Raw genomic sequence first — 22963 nt, forward strand, 5'->3', positions numbered from 1 at the left:
AAGGCATTTAACGCCGTTCCGCATTGCCGTTTAATGAAAAAAGTACGAGCTTACGGAGTATCGGAGCAGACTTGTGATTGGATTCAAGACTGTCCTGCAGACAGACCTCAACACGTCGTTCTTAACGGAACTAAATCGACAGATGTAAAGGTAATATCCGGAGTACCATAGGGAAGTGTGAAAAAAAATGGTTCAAATGGCTCTGAGCACTATGGGACTTAACATATATGGTCATCAGTCCCCTAGAACTTAGAACTACTTAAACCTAACTAACCTAAGGACATCACACAACACCCAGTCATCACGAGGCAGAGAAAATCCCTGACCCCGCCGGGAAGTGTGATAGGACTGTTGCTGTTCACAATATACATAAATGATCTAGTAGAAAGCGTCGGATGCTCTTTAAGGCTATTGGCAGATGATGCAGTTGTTTATACCAAAGTAGCAACGCCAGAAGAGAGTAAGAATTTGCAGAACGATCTGCAGAGAATTGATGAATGGTGCAGACTCTGGCAATTGACTCTGAACGTAAATAAATGTAACATATTGCGCATACATAGGAAAAGAAATCCACAACTGTACAGCTACACTATTGATGACAAACAGCTGGAGACAGCTGAAATATCGTGCGAGCTATTGAACGACGATCGGCTGCAAGCCCGAAATTTATGTGAACAGCTGGAGACAGCGTCTGCCGTAAAATATCTAGGCGTAACTACCCAGAGCGACCTTAAGTGGGATGACCGTATAAAACAGATAGTGGGAAAAGCAGACCCCAGACTCAGATTCATCGGAAGAATCTTAAGGAAATGTAACTCATCCACGAAAGAAGTGGCTTATAAGGCACTTGTTCGCCCGATTCTTGAGTATTGTTCATCTATTTGGGATCCCTATCCGGTAGGACTGATAGAGGAACAGAGAAGATCCAATGAAGAGCGGCGCGATACGTCACGGGATCGTTTAGCTGGAGAGAGAGCGTTACAAAGATGATAAACAAACTCCACTGGCAGACGTTATATGAGAGACGTTGTGCATCATGGAGAGATTTACTACTGAAATTTCGGGTCAGCACTTTTCGGGAGGAGTCAGACAACATATTACTTCCCCCTACACACATCTCGCGTATTGACCACGAGGGGAAAATTCTAGAAATTAGAGCGAATACAGAGGTTTAACGACAATCATTCTTCCCACGCACTATTCGTGAGTGGAACAGGGTTGTAGGGATCAGACAGTGGTACCGAAAGTACCCTCCGCCACACACCATTGGGTGGCTTGCGGAGAATGATGTGGATGTAAATGAATGTAGTAGAATAAAGGTACATGTACCAAAGAGTACCACGCGTGGGCATGTAAGACTGTCTTTTATAATCATCTATAACCAATATGAGAGAGTAAGAGAGTATAAAGACCCATTAAACAAACGCTTCAAGCAACTGCTATAAAACTGAAAAGATATTACAAAAAAATAAAGCAAAATAAAAAGTAGTTTGAAGAAAAATGCTACTTACTATATCGTTACATGGAACGACACGAACTCTGAAGTCACAGACACAATTAAATATGAAAGGAAAAAGGATGAAAGTTGATTAGATATCTAAGTGTATGCTTCGGGTGAAAAGAAGTTGTTCTGGGTGAAGGTAAAGAAGATAGAGAATAGAATAGATAACCTTCTTAGCACAAAATAATGATGAAACTGGGGAAAACACGTAAAAAGTAGCGAAAAAATAAGAAAAATTCCAAAAAATATCGCCGTACAGGTGATAATAAAAGCGCACTTACCAAGTGAAGAAAAAATTCTCAATCAAGAAAGTTTTATTGGTATCAAATATTGGCCTGGCCTGGAACTGAAGTTGAAATTCCTAAGGTTATATATCTGGAGCACCCAAATCTATGAAAGTCTATGTCGATCGTCTGAATTTCTGAGAAGAAATTACTGGAAAAAATGTCGCTACATGTTACTACAGTAAGATAAAATTTAAACCTGTTAATTCGAAGGTTGGCTTTGCGTAACTCGCTTTGGTCCTATTGGATGTGGTATGCCCTTACCTTTCTCTGGTCTTTGAACGGACTTTCTCAGCCAGACTTGCTGTACAGATAAACATGAGCTACAAATCAAGGCGCAACTCGTCGTTTTGCACATTAACAAACATTGTCATGGGGGAAACAAGTGATGAGTGACAGATAAACATCCTAGGACTAGCCGGGATTCAAACCTTAAAACTATGAATGCGTGGTCTAGAACTTTACCATTCAGTCAGCGAGGCACACCGTTGTTAATGTCGGACGTTTCAGATCAACAGAAAAATGAAGTTCTAGAAAGAAATGGTAAGAAAAGAAAACTATGGAAAAACCATTGTCAATGTAAGGACACCTTAATGAGAGATCAGCTGAAACGTGAAAGTGGTGGATTGACTTCTGAAGGAAAACAGGTTAGGACAAGAGTGGCTGACTCTGAGCACTATGGGACTTAACATCTGAGGTCATCAGTCCCCTAGAACTTAGAACTACTTAAACCTAACCAACCTAAGGACATCACGCACATCCACGCCCGAGGCAAGATTCGAACCTGCGACCGTAGCAGTCGCGCGGTTCCGGACTGAAGCGCCTAGAACCGGCTAGGACAAGAGTAGTAGGAGGTAGTGGACAGCATTAGAACTGTCAAAATGCTGACTACGATAAAAAGGTACATTATCTCTCCTCCTACATTACTGTAGTATTTCTATTGTTTCTTGTGATATTTTCGGTTTAGTTTCTGTGTTGCATAAGGCGGGAAGGGTAGTTGACGCAAATAACGCCTGATTATCGAGCGGTTTCATATGGTGCAAAGCGTAAAAAAAAATTTCATTGTAGAACTCATTACACTTTTTGTTCGTGTAATGGATATAACTGCCTCAAATTTCTGTGATACGATATTCTGCCCAATATTATTTACTGGTGGTAACAGTGAATTACGAAAAATAATCAGTTCCTACAGAAATGACTGACAAAGGAAACTCGCCATAGCAGCCCCGTCAGATTTCGTGGTAAGATGGCCCAGTGGATAGTCCGTAAAACCTGAACACGGATCAAGCGCGAAAACAGGAAGACGGAAAACTGAACGGTGAAAAAAGAAGAAAACTAGAAATATTGAACGGTCAAAGCAGAAGATATAACATCGAGCAAATTGCAAGTACCATGGAGTCGTAGTTGTGTGGTCACTGTGTTGGAAGACAGAGTGGGAGGTCCGTGTACAAACTAGGCCATTTCACCACCAAATCTGAGGGGAGCACGATGGGGACTTTCCCTTATAAGGCGAACTCTACGCTGCTGTGTCTTCACGGAATCCAGCAGACACAGTCCGTCACTGCAGCTTCCGTTCTCTTCATTCATCGCGTCCTCAACCCTTTAGACCCATTCCCAGATCGGAAAGGGAAGGGAAGGGAGGTGATTGGGAAAAGGATAAGATATCGGGAGGGGAGGAGATTTACCAGTCATTCCCTTGTCCATATTACACTCTTGCTCACAAATTAAGGGTAATTGCAGACTGTGATGCCACACAATGTGACACTACACAGAAATGACGCTAATAGCATAGGCACATAGGGAACACGTACGAAACAAATTTGTAAGTCCACGGTATTGATGAGAAGTTGAGAAAACCGTCCCGAAACACATGCACTACAAAACGCCACTGTTTCCTGCACATGAACCCCGACATCAGTATGGGATACGATCACCATGCACACGTACACAGGCCGCACAACGGGTTGGCACACACTGGACCAGGTGGTCGAGCAGCTGCTGGGGTATAGTCACCCATTCTTGCACCAGTGCCTGTCGGAGCTCCTGAAGTGTCGTAGGGGTTTGAAGACGTGCAGCGATAAATCGAACGAGAGCATCCCAGACGTGCTCGATGGGGTTTAGGTCTGGAGAACAGGCAGGCCACTCCATTCGCCTGATATCTTCTGTTTCACGGTAATCCTTCACGGTGGCAGCTCGGTGGGGCCGTGCGTTATCTTCCATCAGGAGGAAAATGGGACCCACTGCACCCCTGAAAAGGCGGACATGCTGGTGCAAACTGACGTCCCGATACACCTGATATGTTACAGTTCCTATGTCAAAAACATGCAGGGGTGTATGTGCACCAATGATAGTAGTCACATCCCATACCATCAAACCACGACCTCCATACAGGTCCCTTTCAAGGACATTAATAGGTTGGTATCTGGTTCCTGGTTCACGCCAGATGAAAACCCGGCGAGAATCACTGTTCAGACTACACCTGGACTCGTCCGTGAACATAACCTGGGACCACTGTTCCAATGACCATTACTGTGTACTTGACGCCAGGCTTTACGGGCTCTCCTATCACCAGGAGTCAGTGGAATGCACCTTGCAGATCTCCGGGCAAATAAATCATGTCTGTTCAGTCATCTGTAGACTGTGTGTCTGGAGACAACTGTTCCAGTGGCTGCGGTAAAGTCCCGATCAAGGCTACCTGCAGTACTCCGTGGACGTCTGCGGGCACTGATGGTGAGACATCGGTCTTCTTGTGGTGTTGTACACTGTGGATGTCCTGTACTGTAGCGCCTGGCCACGTTTCATGTCTGCTGGAATGGCCATAATCTTGAGATCACACTTTGTGGCATACGGAGGGTCCGCGCTACGACCTGCTGTGTTTGACCAGCCTCCCTTCGCCCTAGTATTCTACGCCTCATAACGTCATCAATATGTGCTCTTTGAGCCATTTTCAACACACAGTCACCACTAGCACATCTGAAAAACTCTGCACACTTACTCACTGCACCGTGCTCTGACAAGCACCAACACACCTCTGCGTATGTGGACTGCTGCCAGCGCCACCGTGCGACGACCGCAGGTGAAATGCACCGCGTGGCCATACCCCGAGGTGATTTAAACCCGCAAACCGCCCACCAGAGCGTTGTTTCACCATGTATGAGCATTATCCTTAATTTATGAGAATGAGTGTATTACACTGAAGTATTTGTAGAAAGAGGATTTGTAGCTAGTGCGCTAGTGGTTCATTGGAGGCCAGTGTTGGGTCGTAACATACACGATAAAGTCATCGACGGTGAGTAAGAGAGTGATAAAGTATCCAATCAGCTACCGGAAGCTACGATGCTTGGCGTGAGCGGTCTAAGGCGCTGCAGTCATGGACTGTGCGGCTGGTCCCGGCGGAGGTTCGAGTCCTCCCTTGGGCATGGGTGTGTGTGTGTGTGTGTTTGTCCTTAGGATAATTTAGGTTAAGTAGTGTGTAAGCTTAGGGAATGATGACCTTAGCAGTTAAGTCCCATAAGATTTCACACACATTTGAACATTTTTGATGCTTGGCGGACTCAGAGAAGTTTTAATCTGAGTGACATGTGGCACAAAGTGACGGTATGAAGCGCCATCGTGGTGGATACGGAAGCGACTGCGGTTGCTGTTGCCTACAGCTAGGATTCAAATGGTTCAAATGGCTCTGAGCACTATGGGACTTAACATCTATGGTCATCAGTCCCCTAGAACTTAGAACTACTTAAACCTAACTAACCTAAGGACAGCACACAACACCCAGCCATCACGCCTACAGCTAGGAAGCCGAGACGGGAGCGGAGACGTACCTGAAGCGCTCGTAGTCGGAGTGCTCGCTGCGCTCGACGTCGGAGACGTGGCCGCCGCTGCTGGCGGAGCGCAGGCGCGCCTCGTGCTGCTGCTGCTCGAGCAGCAGGTCGTGCGACTTGGAGCGCGGCAGCTGCAGCAGAGGCGCGGACACGCCCTGCTCCGTGTCCGTGTGGCTGCTGTCCTCCTCCTCTTCCTCCGTCGTCGTCGACGCGCTCGACGGCTTCTGCTGCAGCCGCCGGTGGTGATGGTGGTGGTGGTGATGGTGGTGGTGGTGGCCGTGGTGGTGCCCGTGGTGGTGCAGCCGCGGCTTCGGGCTCGACGTAGCCACGCCCTCGCCGCCGGACACCTCGTGCATCAGCGCCACCAACCTAGTGCCGATGTGCTGCATCACCTGCAACCGGCATAACGACCAGTTATACGGGGACAGCCGCGACACAGGATGGGCAATTTACCTAAGCACATAAATTTGGTGAGGAAGGGCAACACAAGGGAGAACCAACTGTCACCCATTACACATTTGTGAAAGGCATAGAAGAACGTTGGGTAGTATCAGATGTGAGGCGGTAAAGAGACGTCTGTATATTACATTGAAGAGCCAAAGAAACTGGTACTCCTGCCTAATATCGTGTAGGGCCCCCGCGAGGATGCAGGAATGCCACAACACGACATGCCGTGGACTCAATGTCTGCAGTAGTGCTAGAGGAAATTTACTCCACGAATCCTGCAGGGCTGTCCATAAATTCATAAGAATACGGGGGGAGGAGCTTTCTTCTGAACAGCACATTGCAAGGCATCCCAGATTTGCTCAATAATGTTCATTCCTGGGTGTTTGATGGTCAGCGAAAATGTCTAAATTTGTGTTCCCGGAGACCCTCTGTAGCAGTATGGACGTATGGGATGTCGCATTGTCCTGCTGGAATGGCCCAACTTCGTCGGAATGCACAATGGACATGAGTGGATGCTGGTGATCAAACAGGATGCTTACGTACGTGTCACTTGTCGGAGTCGAATCTAGACGTATCAGGGGTGCCATATCACTCCAGCTGCACACGCCCCATACCATTACAGAGCCTCCACTCCACCAGATTGAACAGTCCCCTCTGACAAGTAGGGTCCACGAATTCATGAGGTTCTCTCCATACCCGTACAGGTCCATCTGCTACATAGAATTTGAAACGAGACTCGTCCTACCAGGCAACATGTTTCCAATCATCAACAGTTCAACGTAGGTGCTGACGAGCTCAGGCGAGGCGTAAAGCTTTGTGTCGTGCAGTCACCAAAGGTGTACGAGTGGGCCCTCGCCTCCGATAGCCGATGTCGATGACGTTTCTTCGACATCTACATCTACATGGATACTCTGCAAATCACATTTAAGGGCCTGGCAGAGGGTTCATTGAGCCACCTTCACAATTCTCTATTATTCCAATCTCATATGGCGCGCGGAAAGAATGAACACCTATATCTTCCCGTACGAGCTCTGATTTCCCTTATTTTATCGTAGTGATCGTTCCTCCCTATATAAGTCGGTGTCAACAAAATATTTTCGTATTCGGAGGAGAAATTTGGTGAATGGGATTTCGTGAGAAGATTCCGTCGCAACGAAAAACGCAACGTTGAATGGTCCGTAAGCTGACACTTGTTGATGGAGCAGCATCAAAAACTGCAGCAATCTGCCGAAGGGTTGCACTTCTGTCATGTTGATCTACGGTCGCCGTTGGTACCGTTCTTGCAGGATCTTTTTCCGGTCGCAGCGATGTCGGAGATTTGATATTTTACCGGATTCCTGATATTCACGGCACACTCGCGAAATGGTCGTACGGGAAAATCCCCACTTCATTGCTATCTCGGAGATGCTGTGTTCTATCTCTCGTGCGCCGGCTGTAACACCACGTTCAAACTAACTTAAATCTTGATAACCTGCCATTACAGCAGCAGTAACCGATCCAACCACCTACCTCGGCGAATGCGGGCTGGTTCCCCTGATTCCGCCTCAGTTACACTATGTCGGCGATTGCAGCAGTTACACTATGTCGGCGATTGCAGCGCGCCGGCCGAAGTGGCCGTGCGGTTAAAGGCGCTGCAGTCTGGAACCGCAAGACCGCTACGGTCGCAGGTTCGAATCCTGCCTCGGGCATGGATGTTTGTGATGTCCTTAGGTTAGTTAGGTTTAACTAGTTCTAAGTTCTAGGTGACTAATGACCTCAGCAGTTGAGTCCCATAGTGCTCAGAGCCATTTGAACCATTTGATTGCTGCGCAAACACTGTCTTGACGTACGCGTGGGGGGAAGGGGGGAGGGGGTCCACTGGGGGCCGAACCACACAATAACCCTTGGTTCGGTGTGGGTCAGAGGTGTGGTGGGCGGACTGCTGTGGCCCGTTGAGGGGCTGTGAACCACTGAGGGCTACGATGGGACGAAGCCTCTCCGTCGTTTCTGGGTCCCTGGTTTAATAAACAATACACAACCGATCCAACAACTGGGCCAGACATTTGTCTGATATAGGCGTTGCATGTCTACGCAGCTCTTTATTTGAATACGCATGCCTATTCCAGTTTCTTTGGCGCTTCAGTGTACTATGCCCATATACTAATTTTCAGATGCACTAGCATTTCCTGTAACCTGCCTGCAAGTAACACTGACACACCTTGTCAAAAATTAACCTTCCACCATTTGGGCAGAAACGAGCACTTCAAGGAGTCGAGGACCCTGTTCTCGAGATAGAAAAAAAACACAGTTTTTTTAAGTAAAACACTTTCTCACTTGTGCCCACATATAATAGAGATATGCAAATTCCTGGGGGCGCTTATTTAGTGTTCAAAGTGATGCGCTTGCACTACAATTTCACCATTAATATTGTGAAGTGCACCAGAAGATAATGGAGTTAAAAATCTTTCCCATTTCAGTTCCTTGAACAGCGTGGCCAGAGATAGTCTGAAAAGCTTGTAAGGGTGTTGCAGGGTAGGTTGTGTAGAGAAATAATTGTTCACGAAAAATTCGACATGTTGCGCCGTTTCCGAGTTAATTAGCATCAGGTCGTTTCGCGAGCAAATTCTAGTGGGCCGCCAGATACGATTAGTGCCAGTTGTTATCACAGCGTAGATGACAGCGAACGAGACTGCTCGGCTTCGATCTTTACTACCATCCCATGCCCAATTTTTGTAACGCGCTCTGGTTCGGCTTTAGGAAACGAGAAAAAGAACAGGTTTGGCAACACCGCCTCCGGTGGGCAGCTTGAATTACCTCGCGCAAAGGCCTGATTAGCTAACTTCAACGTTAATTAACTCGGAATCTGAGCAAAGAGTCGGATTTTTCTCTTTGAAATTATTCCTCAGCACAATATGCCCTACAACACCCTTGCAACCTTTGAAGATAGTTCTGATCACCCTGTACAGAATATTCTAAGAAATTCTACTCGTTTCTAAATATTGTCAAAAAAATGGTTCAAATGGCTCTGAGCACTCTGGGACTTAACATCTATGGTCATCAGTCGCCTAGAACTTAGAACTACTTAAACCTAACTAACCTAAGGACAGCACACAACACCCAGCCATCACGAGGCAGAGAAAATCCCTGACCCCGCCGGGAATCGAACCCGGGAACCCGGGCGTGGGAAGCGAGAACGCTACCGCACGACCACGAGATGCGGGCTAAATATTGTCAGAATGTTTTATTCTAATAATCGACTAAACTGGCAATCGGGTATTTTATCAGTCCCCCCTCCCACGCTCCCAAAAACTGTGCATTTCACACTAATATCTTTTTGACACACATCAGACTTTTCAGACTGCCACCCTCGCCTCTCATCCTAAACAAGTGATCGAGGACTATCTTACACTGCTTTCGTTCGGAGGGTATGCAATCTGGCTAAAACTGTTCCGCGTCTTACAAAGATTTGCAGTAACATACTCCCACAGCGTCATTAGAATTTGCTCATTACTGCAGAATTACGTAACACTTGTTCCGCATTATTTCTGTTAGAACTAGTTTTCACTTACAAACACTACATCTGCTAGAAATCTGACGGTTGATACAATCATTCCTATACAAAGCAAGTACCAGCAATATGACACATTAAAACAAAGGAAATACCAGCAATATGACACATTAAAATTCACAACAACCATGGCCTCCACTAAATGAGTCGCTGACGCTACCCTGACACTATAAACGCCAGCGGAAGGGGCAGCTTTCGATGCCTGCCCTACACCAGCCCAGCGTCGTTACGTTTCCCGGCTGCTTTTTAACCGTATTTTTGGGGGCGGAGTGGGTTCCCACAAAGAATGATGCTGTTTCCCCGCAACATTATTCCTTAAACAACTTAATTATTTTCATTACAATTTATTTGCGAAATATTTTATCCACTTGCAGTTTCACAGTCATTTTTAAAGTTAATGGAACATTTGTTTCGTAACTCTCTGTATCTGATGTTGCAAATATGTTGTATGTTTTAATACACATTTCAATTCAACATTTAAATTCGTTTAACAAATGAAGAAATCGAATCAAGAAGAGACGAACAGAAACTAGAACTAAGAAGCGAAAACTGACAAATGAGCGCCGAAAACGGAGAAAAGTGAGAAGCAAAAACAGAGAACTTTTGGATGGTAACCGTCATACAAATATTTAACATGTAAATTATTGTTGCAATAATGCAGATGAAGATTTAAACGAAAGAATGGATAATAAAATAAACTAAATTCAAGCAAAATGAGGAACAGAAACAATGAATGCAATAACATAGACGAAAACTTCGAATGGTAAAACAGAAGAAATTGTATCGATGTTAACGCAGAGAAATATTTAAAACAACATGGGCAAATGTACCAAATGAGAAAAAGAGTCATATGTAGAAAAAACGAGAGCAAATTAAGTTAATATGGTCTCGGCAAAGGCTTGGACGTAAGAAATTACATTTAGGCCAATTAAATGAATAAAAATAACGATCAAAGTCATTTCGACAAAGATTTAAAAATAAATATTATAAAGAAGCTGAAAGGATTCTGACTCTCAACCTTCAGTTTACCAACAATATATTTTAACCTGTACACTATACGACCATTCAAGATTATTATGGCAGTTTCATTATATAGCTTACGCTTATAAAGACAACACAATACCTCAGAGCTAAGTTCGTGTACCAAACAACTAACTAGAAACAGAAGACTTGTTGCCACTCTGAAAGGCACAGTTGTTTTCTCACAGAATCGTGTGAGTGGCCATCTTCCTCAAATCATTTAGCGGTGGCGCTAAATATGCTCCGCTAGAGTTTAGAAATAGCTCTTGTCCGAAACAACGCACTGTCCGATACTATACAGACTTACTCCTGCCATCGAACAAGGTAGTGTCTGTGTTAGGGGAGATACGTTTACACACGTTATTTCCAGCCAGAAAAGTTTGTCAGCAGATACTAATACGCCAAACGAGGGGGAAAACGGTTCAACGTTCGAGATTGTATTAACATACGTTTAGTAGGATTCATCTGGCATTTCGAAACTGTTGTTTAGTAGCTTAACTCGAGAAGTCGGCTCTAAACCTTTTCTCCATAGATGAAGAGGCGAGCATTCTTCTGCGTCTGAACCTTTCGTAATGTGATTTCTGGAGCACGTATATGTACGGTCCAACTAACTGAGACGATTAACGATGGTTCAAAGGTACCCATCATTGAAACCTCTTCCGCTTCTTGTGTGCGTGAACTGAAATCTGCCTGTCAGTTTTTAATGAATGTCAATTCGCTGCCTGTGAAATGATCGAAGAATGCTTAGGAATTTGGTTCCACTTTAAACCGAAGACGCTCCTTCTTTCCGATGACACAGAAACTAATAGTTGAAATGAAAAAGCTTTGGCTTGAAACACTACTCCATTTTAGTCTGGTGCTGAGAAACCTAAGTAACAAGTTGCAGGTTTTAATCAACACCGAATTCCATTACGGAATATTTTTGGCTCACCGTCCAAGTGCTGTATCAAGTCACCAAGTTACCATGGCAAAGCAGCGCCACTTGGTCAGCACATCGCCTTCTCTCTGGCGTTACTATCGGGCCATGCTATCTGCTTCAGATAATCCAAAGTCACCGCGAAGCTGAGTAGACTCCACTGCTGTCCCCCATAACCAAGGAGAAATTCATCCTCACCGGTATTTCGGATCGAACTCATTCGCGTGGCAGTCAGGCAAGCCATTCGTTCAGTGTGGATAAGAACTATGTATTGTTAGTTCCAAAAAGTGTTCAAAAGTGCATGCAGACGCTGCAAATTAAGAGGTTCACTCCAAAAGAAATGCACACTATTTTTTTTTAATCCATCTTTTATTCTACATGTATGAAAGTTTTACAATGTGTAGATACATCCTTTAGGAACAATATTTTCATTTCTCCACATAATTTCCATCCCTCTCAACTGCCTTACGCCATCTTGGAACCAGCGCCTGTATACGCGCACGGTAAAGTTCTGGACCAACCTGTTGGAGCCACTGTTCGGCAGCGTGCACAAGGGAGTCAATCATCTTCAAACATTGTTCCACGAAGAGAGTCTTTCAGTTTCCCAAAGAGATGATAGTCACATGGAGCCAGGTCAGGACTGTAAGGCGGGTGTTTCAGTGTTGTCCATCCGAATTTTGTGATCGCTTCCATGGTTTTTTGACTGACATGTGGCCGTGCATTGTCGTGCAACAGCAAAACATACTGCTTTTGCCGCTGTGGTCGAACACGAGTCAGTCGAGCTTGAAGCTTCTTCAGTGTCGTCACATATGCACCAGAATTTATGGTTTCTTCACTTGGCATGATGTCCACAACCAAGAGTCCTTCGGAATAGAAAAACACCGTAGCCATAACTTTTCCAGCAGAAGGTGTGGTTTTTAATTTTTTTTTCCTTGGGTGAATTTGAATGATGCCATTCCATTGAGTGCCTCTTCGTCTCTGGTGAAAAATAATGGAGCCATGTTTCATCACCTGTCACAATTCTTCCAAGAAATTCATCTCCACCGTTTTCGTACTGTTCCAAAAGTTCGCTGCATTCCGTTTTTCTGGTTTCTTTGTGAGTCACTGTCAACATCCTGGGAACACACCTGGAACAAACCTTTTTCAACGCCAACACTTTCAGTATTCTGCAAACACTTCATTCCCCTATCCCAATGTAGCGTGACAACTCGTTTACTGTGATGCGTCTGTCAGCAGTCACCAATTCGTTAACTCTCTGCACATTGTCTGGAGTGTGTTCAGTACGAGGCCTGCCGCTGCGAGGACAATACTCAATATTGCTGTGCCCGCTTTCATCACGTAACCTGCTTGCCCACCGACTAACTGTACTGCGATCGACAGCAGCATCTCCATACACCTTTTTCAACCTCTTGTGGATGTTTCCCACTGTCTCGTTTTCACAGCACAGGAATTCTATGACAGCACGTTGCTTCTGACGAACGTCAAGTGTAGCAGCCATCTTGAAGACATGCTGTGACGCCGCCACTCACGTGAACAGTTTGAACTAAGTTTGAAAACAAGCGGGAAGGATGTATCTACACACTGTAAAACTCTCACACATGCAAAATGAAAACTGTATTTTTACAAAAATAGTGTGCATTTCTTTTGGAGTGACCCTCGTATTTGAAGCAACGTGGAGACATGTGCGCAGTTCGCAGAGCCACTGGTTTCGTCTTGCTCCATTTGGGAGCGAGCGGAGCCCCAAATGCTGCAAATGATCGCTAACGAGATACGAACACACTCCGCTACCAGCTGTTGTCTCTCTGCAGGCACCTTCCACAATCTGCTGTTCCTCCTCTACGGCGTGCGATCCCTGCGGACACAACGAGGACCCATTCTGCCGCACATACTTCTAAAAGCAATTGTAGAATCTCAAAAATGAATGTGCATAAAGCAGAATTCCATACAGGAAGAGAGAGCTCATGCGACATCTGAACAGAGCTGTACTGCGACTGTTAATTACGGCTACTTTGAGCGGACGGGGATTCATTCGATTGGTAGAGGGGGAATTTTGTGCCCGATGGAACGCGTACGTACGAGCCGTAGTCATAAAGTTTTAATAATAACATCGAAAAAAAATTTTTTTACTTGTTTTCAAGTAAATGTGTGCAGCTCTTGGGACAAAATGAAATCCCCACTCGACAGTACTGCAGGTGGCCCTACATGAGCTAATACAGAACGCCACAGCTCATTAATAAAGTGGATTATCGAGCAGTATTTTGTTTTCTCCACTGGAAGGGGAACAACACTGCAACGATACGTGCTGAGTTGGTGGAAGAGTATGGCACCAATGCACCACCATATGGTGCATTTCCACATATTCCTTTCCTCTCTGATTCCGCGAAGAACCTCCTCGTTCCCTACCTTGGAAGTCCACCTAATTCTTCTGTAACACACATTGTCGTGGGTTCCGGTTTTCCCACAGTCCATATTTTACTACCGTACAATGCTGTGCTCCAAACATACATTCTCAGAAATTTCTTCCTGAGATTAAGGCCTTTGTTTGATACTAGTAGACTTCTCCCGCCCAGGAATGCCCTTTTGCCAGGGCTAGTCTGCTTTTTTTATTTTTCTCGCTCCGTCCGTCGTGGATTATTTTGCTGCCTAGGCATCAGAATTCGTTAACTACTTCGACTTCGTGATCACCCACCCTGACCTTTAGTTTCTCATGGTACTCATTTCTGCTGCTACTCATTATTTTCGTCATCCTTCGTTTTACTATCGCTTCATATTCTGTGCTCATTAGACTGTTCATTCCATTCAGCAGATTCTGCAATTCTTCTTCGAGAAAAGCTACGTCATCAGCGAATATTATCAATGATATCTTTTCACCTTAAATTTTGATTCCACTCACTCTTGAACCTTTCTTTTATTTGCGTCATTGCTTCTTCGATACATAGATCGAACAGTAGGGGCTGAAGAGTACTTCCCTGTCTTACGCCCTTTTTAATCCGAACACTTCGTTCTTGGTCTTCCTCCTTAATTGTTCTCCCTTGGCTCTTGTACACATTCCATATTACCTGTCTTTCCCCACAGCTTACCCCTTCATTTCTCAAAATTTCGAACATCTTGTACCATTTCACACTGTGAACGTTCTTGCCAGGTCGACAAATCCTGCGAATGTGTTTTGATCAGCCGGCCGCGGTGGCCGAGCGGTTCAAGACCCTTCAGTCTGGAACCACGCGGCTGCTGCGGTCGCAGGTTCGAATCCTGCCTCGGGCATGGATGTGTGTGATGTCCTTAGGTTAGTTAGGTTTAAGTAGTTCTAAGTCTAGGGAACTGATGACCTCAAATGTTAACTCCCATAGTGCTTAGAGCCATTTGAACAATTTTTTTGTCTCGCGATCTTTCTGGAGTCTTGCTTCCATTATTAAGCGCAATTTTAAAATTGCCTCTCTGATGCCTTTACCTTTCCTAAAGCCAAAATGATCGTCATCTAACAGATCCTGAATTTTATTTTCCATTTTTCTGTATATTATTCTCGTCAGCAACATGGATGCATGTCTTCTCAATCTGATTCTGTGATAATTATCGGACTTGTCGGCACACGCAATCTTCGGAAATGTGTGGATAATGTTTCTCCGAAGCACCGTGAAATGTGACAGAAGCCCGAACAACAGAGATTCAAATGGCTCTGAGCACTATGGGACTTAACATCTATGGTCATCAGTCTCCTAGAACTTAGAACTACTTAAACCTAACTAACCTAAGGACAGCACACAACCCCCAGTCATCACGCGGCAGGGAAAATCCCTGACCTCACCGGGAATCGAACCCGCGAACCCGGGCGCGGGAAGCGAGAACGCTACCGCACGACCACGAGCTGCGGACGGAACAACAGAGGACTGACGTAGTAGAACATGCACTGAGACTGTAAAATGGTGAACTGATAACGGCTAGGCACTAGCCGAAATCTAGATTTGCCGAATAGAACCTCTGAGAAAAGGACGGCTGATTGCTGTGCTCTATCATTTGAAAGTCATATCACAGACGCTGAGTGCACCCACGTTCCTAACGGAAGGAAACCTGAGTGAGTGTTGCTGCTTAATTCGCGTTTAGTATCCTCACCACTGCGCCACTTCACTGTGTATGAAAAACAGGACATAGATTTGTATTTAACGCCCTGTTAACGTCAAGATTATTCGAAACGGGATATTAGGTCGGATTAGTGTCAAAGACAGGAGAAATTATGTATCACTGAATTGTTGAAGAACAACAGGAAATGTAAATCACGATTTTAGCCCCGCTGCTCGTGAGCAGGAGCCCAGCTGTTAATAATTACGATGTCCTATTGGTGGATATTAGAGTAGGGAGAGATGAAACTCGACATCTGCATACAGACTATTCACCTTGAGTAATACCAGTGAGAAAGCAAAATTTAACGTCCGTAACGAACTGGTATTATTATTATTATCATCATCATCATCATCATCATCATCATCATCATTGTCGTCGTCGTCGTCGTCTTCATCTACAGTAGTGATATATGCACTCGAATTCCAGTTGACATTTCAGAGATACTTAGAATTTAACTCATAACAAAAGGTGGTAATCAGGAACTGACTATTAAAATTTCATCTTCCATCCGAATTCGACTTGCTTTCGTGCTAAACGTAGCCGCGCTACCAAAATCCGCTATGTCGTCGGATTGTATAAAACCAGCCTTTGTCGTGATTGTGGGCTACGAAACAGCTATCTCTTCTTTGTTTAATAGTCACCGAATATTCTCTCTCTCTCCTGTGTGTGTTTGTTGTCAAATAAAACATACGGTACCGGTAGCTAATATACCCACGTGCTACATTCTTTTTGTCACATTTTTTAATGGCACACGAAATAATTAATGCAATTGCCATGTGCTATGTGGATAAATACACTCCTGGAAATTGAAATAAGAACACCGTGAATTCATTGTCCCAGGAAGGGGAAATTTTATTGACACATTCCTGGGGTCAGATACATCACATGATCACACTGACAGAACCACAGGCACATAGACACAGGCAACAGAGCATGCACAATGTCGGCACTAGTACAGTGTATATCCACCTTTCGCAGCAATGCAGGCTGCTATTCTCCCATGGAGACGATCGTAGAGATGCTGTATGTAGTCCTGTGGAACGGCTTGCCATCCCATTTCCACCTGGCGCCTCAGTTGGACCAGCGTTCGTGCTGGACGTGCAGACCGCGTGAGACGACGCTTCATCCAATCCCAAACATGCTCAATGGGGGACAGATCCGGAGATCTTGCTGGCCAGGGTAGTTGACTTACACCTTCTACAGCACGTTGGGTGGCACGGGATACATGCGGACGTGCATTGTCCTGTTGGAACAGCAAGTTCCCTTGCCGGTCTAGGAATGGTAGAACGATGGGTTCGATGACGGTTTGGATGTACCGTGCACTGTTCAGTGTCCCCTCGACGATCACCAGTGGTGTACGGCCAGTGTAGGAGATCGCTCCCCACACCATGATGCCGGGTGTTGGCCCTGTGTGCCTCGGTCGTATGCAGTCCTGATTGTGGCGCTCACCTGCACGGCGCCAAACACGCATACGACCATCATTGGCACCAAGGCCGAAGCGACTCTCATCGCTGAAGACGACACGTCTCCATTCGTCCCTCCATTCACGCCTGTCGCGACACCACTGGAGGCGGGCTGCACGATGTTGGGGCGTCAGCGGAAGACGGCCTAACGGTGTGCGGGACCGTAGCCCAGCTTCATGGAGACGGTTGCGAATGGTCCTCGCCGATACCCCAGGAGCAACAGTGTCCCTAATTTGCTGGGAAGTGGCGGTGCGGTCCCCTACGGCACTGCGTAGGATCCTACGGTCTTGGCGTGCATCCGTGCGTCGCTGCGGTCCGGTCCCAGGTCGACGGGCACGTGCACCTTCCGCCGACCACTGGCGACAACATCGATGTACTGTGGAGACCTCACGCCCCACGTGTTGAGCAATTCGGCGGTACGTCCACCCGGCCTCCCGCATGCACACTATACGCCCTCGCTCAAAGTCCGTCAACTGCACATACGGTTCACGTCCACGCTGTCGCGGCATGCTACCAGTGTTAAAGACTGCGATGGAGCTCCGTATGCCACGGCAAACTGGCTGACACTGACGGCGGCGGTGCACAAATGCTGCGCAGCTAGCGCCATTCGACGGCCAACACCGCGGTTCCTGGTGTGTCCGCTGTGCCGTGCGTGTGATCATTGCTTGTACAGCCCTCTCGCAGTGTCCGGAGCAAGTATGGTGGGTCTGACACACCGGTGTCAATGTGTTCTTTTTTCCATTTCCAGGAGTGTATTTTTAAAGACTGGAAGAAATAAAAGTGCAGGTACAGTGCTACTCATGCACTGTGTGGTAACGAACGTCAATCCATCCTGTGGCTGTATGGTTGCGCAACCTACCATGAATATGGTAAAAGCTAGATACACGTTTTTCATGAATTTTGCATCTATCGACCTACTTGTCCTGTTTCGTTACATAGCAGGATTGGCCGTAGCTATTCTTGCGGAATGCCTCATTGAAGTGCGACTTTTGTGGTTGCATTGTGCTTCAAAATTTTGTCATAGATCATTTCAAAATGTTGAGCTCCGTTTTTCTACCTATGTTCATTGACTATCGACATTTTTACGAACTTTACCGAGTTTTCCAACAACAAAGCAGTGACACACTTCAAGACATACAACACATTGCGCAAAGTGGGGTCGAGGAGAACCTGGCAACGTTCGCTGTTTAGGCAGGGCCATAGTCTGTATCAGAACGAATGGAAGTTCACCTGAAGGCATCATTTGCAAGACTTATAACACAGAATTCGTATAAAAGAAGGGTTTCCTAATGCGACTGAGTATTCTAATGTCTGACGGCTTTGAGTTTGCCGTTTCGTTTACAGATTCTGACACACTTTTAGATTATAAATACTTCTGGCTGAATATGTGTCTTGTTACTTTTTACGGAATAACCCCTCATATTCCTTAAAGATTAAGCACTCGTGAAATTATTATCCATGCTTTAAGGGCAAAAGGCAAGCCAAGAGGCATGCGGATTGTATGATTAGTTAACGTAGTGATTAGTGAAAACTATTCTAAGCAATAAACGGTCCCTGTAATCGATGCAGATTGGAGGAACAAAAGCAGTAACAATCGGAATCGAAACCTGCATGCAGCTTAAGGATCTAGCTCCCTTTTCATAGAGTGCCCTAGCAAATGACGCGCTATAGAACGCAGCCGACGAATCACATCGCACACAGTTACAATTGTACTTTGCGAGGAAAGTTGGCGACAGAAAAAAATGAATCACTGAAACTTTTGCTGCTAAGCGTGTAATATCTGCACAGCTACACTAATAGCACTATATCTCATTATCTTATACAACGTGTCTCTGGAGCTTTCTGCCGGCCGCTGTGGCCGAGCGGTTCTAAGCGCTTCAGTCCGGAACCGCGCTGCTGCTACGGTGGCAGGTTCGAATCCTGCCTCGGGCATGGCTGTGTGTGATGTCCTTCGGTTAGTTAGGTTTAAGTAGTCCTAACTCTAGGGGACTGATGACCTCAGATATTAAGTCCCTTAGTGCTTAGAGCCCATTCTTGGAGCTTTCTGAGCTGTCATCCTTCTGTATAGGTAGGCATTCTCGACAAATTCACGAATTTTAGTTACTTAAAAAACAATTGTATTACTTCTTATATGCCATTGTTCCGGCTTTTGTAATTGCATTGCGAATGTTACAATCAACTACCATCTTTATTTATTTAGAAATACTTGATGGAGAATAACTGCGATAAATTGTTCTGTACAGTCACCAACACCACTTCCACCAATAACATTAATTTCAGTCTGAAGCACATCAGGAATTTATTTTTGTGGTTGAAATCCAGTTTTTATTACGGATACTTGGTGAGAAACGACCACAGAGATACTCCCTACGATTTGAGAGAGGTCGTATCGAGAACGTTCTGCTTCATAAATCACTGCAAACGACAATATAGTTTCTTTGACAAAAAGACTTTGCTGGCAAGCCGTAGATATGGAATTAGAACGTTAGTGTGAAGCGGCAGAGTGTGGAGAGGGGTGGAACATGGGGTGAGCTGCAGTAACGCTAACTATGATTATTTCCGTGGCTATCATAAAGTAACAAAATATTTTACTGTATTACGTCTATTCCTCTATTTTCTGATTAATGCTGTAATTCCCGTTCATGGGTCATAATTTTACCAGCGTTGAGCAATTGGTTTCTCCTGTACTCTACAACGATGCCAAGAATGTAGGGCGTTATTGGAAAAAATGTCGTCTGTCACTGATATATTGTCTATCGACTGTTGCCAGTTTGGCGAGGACGCCTTCCAGCAGATCAGCACCTGTTAATGGCTGTCGGGCGTGCAGTAAGCAATAATGTTAGATGGTTGTGATGCAAGACTGTTGTGCGCAACGAAAACTGTGTTAGGGGACAGAGGGAAGAGGAGGTGAGGACTCACCAATTGGAGGAGTAGAAGAAAGACGGTGGGAGCGGATGGAAAAAATGGAGGGGGGAGGGGTAGGTGATGGAGGAGAGACCGGATGTTTCCCGCCGTAAATCTGGCGGCTCATCAGAATACACCGGTATTCCAGACACGGAGAGATATGGGCTCACGTTAATTGCTCGTCTGCAAAAGACGCAACAGTCGGAAGTAGAATAAGCTACAGGAAATGAACAACACGAGTCCTTCGCACAAATGAGAAAATGTTAATTGAAATAACCGACAAAATAGAAGAACAAAGATTCCTCTTGTGCATTAAGTGGAAGTACAGATGTGGTTCTCTGTTACCAAACGTTAAGCTACAACGTTAGCGAACTGCGTTGTCAATAATGTTAATAGTATCGATAGATTGATACGTAATCAGCATGGTTTCAGAAAACATCGTTCTTGTGCAACGCAGCTAGCTCTTTATTCGCACGAAGTAATGGGCGCTATCGACAGGGGATCTCAAGTTGATTCCGTATATTTAGATTTTCGGAAAGCTTTTGACATCGTTCCTCACAAGCGACTTCTAATCAAGCTGCGGGCCTATGGGGTATCGTCTCAGTTGTGCGACTGAATTCGTGATTTCCTGTCAGGAAGGTCGCAGTTCGTAGTAATAGACGGCAAATCATCGAGTAAAACTGAAGTGATATCAGGTGTTCCCCAGGGAAGCGTCCTGGGACCTCTGCTGTTCCTGATCTATATAAATGACCTGGGTGACAATCTGAGCAGTTCTCTTAGGTTGTTCGCAGATGATGGTGTAATTTACTGTCGAGTAAGGACATCCAAAGACCAGTATCAGTTGCAAAGCGGTTTAGAAAAGATTGCTGTATGGTGTGGCAGGTGGCAGTTGACGCTAAATAACGAAAAGTGTGAGGTGATCCACATGAGTTCCAAAAGAAATCCGTTGGAATTCGATTACTCGATAAATAGTACAATTCTCAAGGCTGTCAATTCAACTAAGTACGTGGGTGTTAAAATTACGAACAACTTCAGTTGGAAAGACCACATAGATAATATTGTGGGGAAGGCGAGCCTCGCTTCCCACGCCCGGGTTCCCGGGTTCGGTTCCCGGCGGGGTCAGGGATTTTCTCTGCCTCGTGATGACTGGGTATTGTGTGATGTCCTTAGGTTAGTTAGGCTTAAGTCGTTCTAAGTTCTAGGGGACTGATGACCATAGATGTTAAGTCCCATAGTGCTCAGAGCCACTTGAAACATTTTTTTGAAGGCGAGCCAAAGGTTGCGTTTCATTGGCAGGACACTTAGAAGATGCAACAAGTCCACTAAAGAGACAGCTTACACTACACTCGTTCGTCCTCTGTTAGAATATTACTGCGCGGTGTGGGATCCTTACCAGGTGGGACTGACGGAGGACATCGAAAGGGTGCAAAAAAGGGCAGTTCGTTTTGTATTATCACGTAATAGGGGAGAGAGTGTGGCAGATATGATACGCGAGCTGGGATAGAAGTCATTAAAGCAAAGACGTTTTTCTTCGCGGCGAGATCTATTTACGAAATTTCAGTCACCAACTTTCTCTTCCGAGTGCGAAAATATTTTGTTGAGCCCAACCTACACAGGTAAGAATGATCATCAAAATAAAATAAGAAAAAACAGAGCTCGAACAGAAAGGTTTAGGTGTTCGTTTTTCCTGCGCGCTGTTGGGGAGTGGAATGGTAGAGAGATTGTATGATTGTGGTTCGATGAACCCTCTGCCAAGCACTTAAATGTGAATTGCAGAGTAATGATGTAGATGTATCAGAGTCCAAAGCATCCGTCTGCAGCTGTTGAATTAAATCGAACATACAATGTTACTTTCTGACTGTACAGCTCCCATAGCTTCTGCAGGTATTATTCTCTCACTCATATGAAATCGCAGTCTGTCATTTACAAATACAGTGCTTGTAATGGTAAGTAATTAAGTTTGCACATTTCATTTCTTTGTAATATGTACTTCAATTTTAATCACCCCACTGCGGTAACAAAGGAACGTGCTAAATGTTATTCCAGGACCGTTTTCAATAAAAGGGATTATCTACTTCTTCTTTTTACTTTTCTTTCCTACTAACTTGAGAATGACTAAGGAGCGAGCCCCGTACGAGAGCTATTCGTTTATTAGGATCCGATCGGTCGTGAAACAGAAACCTTGGCAAAAACCGATGTAGTTTTGCTCAGATGTATTAGGCAGTGTCTTTGTATACCCGTCCATCGCGTCACGTCTCTCTTTTCAGTTCTGAGCAGACAGTGAGCGTGTAAAGATGCCTAGAAAATAGCGTCCCGCGGCAAGTATGTGTGCCTGATGAGAGAGTCCCCTGATTTCTTGCAGCCCACATAACGTAACTGTCATGCAGTTCCTTCTTCACGATAATTCCCGGCCGCACATTGCAGGGGCAATGAAGAAGAGCCTGGTGCGTTTTCGATGGGAAGTGTTTGATCACGGATCATACGGCTCGCACTTCGCTCCATCTGAACTTCATCACCGGTCATATGAACCATCGGCTATGAAAACAGCATTTTGACTAGGAGAACGGGCTGCAGACCAGAATGTACAGGAGGCTGCCTTCTATGACGAGGGTGCAAGAAAGATGGTACAAGTCTACGACAGGTACCTAAGACGGACGGGCGACTATCTAGAAAAATATCTGTGGCTAAATGTTGAAATGAAGAGCAAAGAAACTGGTACACCTGCCTAATATCGTGTACGTCCCCCGTGACCATGCAGACGCAACACGACGTGGCGTGGACTCGACTAATGTCTGAAGTAGTGATAGAGGGAACTGACACCATGAGCGCTGCAGGGCTGTCCAGAGACCATTACAGTGTCTCCACCGGCTTGAACAGTCCCCTTCTGATATGCACGGTCCACGGCTTCATTAGATTGTCTCCATACCCGTGCACGTCCATCCGC

General features: G+C 45.4%; 1 protein-coding gene across 1 annotated transcript in view; it reads right to left on the reverse strand.

Annotated features, from left to right (window-relative positions):
- The window catches only part of LOC126470940 (uncharacterized), a 520283-nt gene that overhangs the window by 447113 nt on the left and 50207 nt on the right, over positions 1-22963 (reverse strand). Inside the window, exon 2 of the mRNA XM_050098993.1 lies at positions 5607-5998. Coding sequence (XP_049954950.1) covers positions 5607-5998 — 392 coding nt within the window. The remainder of the gene's footprint in view (positions 1-5606; positions 5999-22963) is intronic.

The sequence above is a fragment of the Schistocerca serialis genome, chromosome 1 (genome assembly GCF_023864345.2).
Source record: "Schistocerca serialis cubense isolate TAMUIC-IGC-003099 chromosome 1, iqSchSeri2.2, whole genome shotgun sequence".
NCBI lineage: Eukaryota > Metazoa > Arthropoda > Insecta > Orthoptera > Acrididae > Schistocerca > Schistocerca serialis.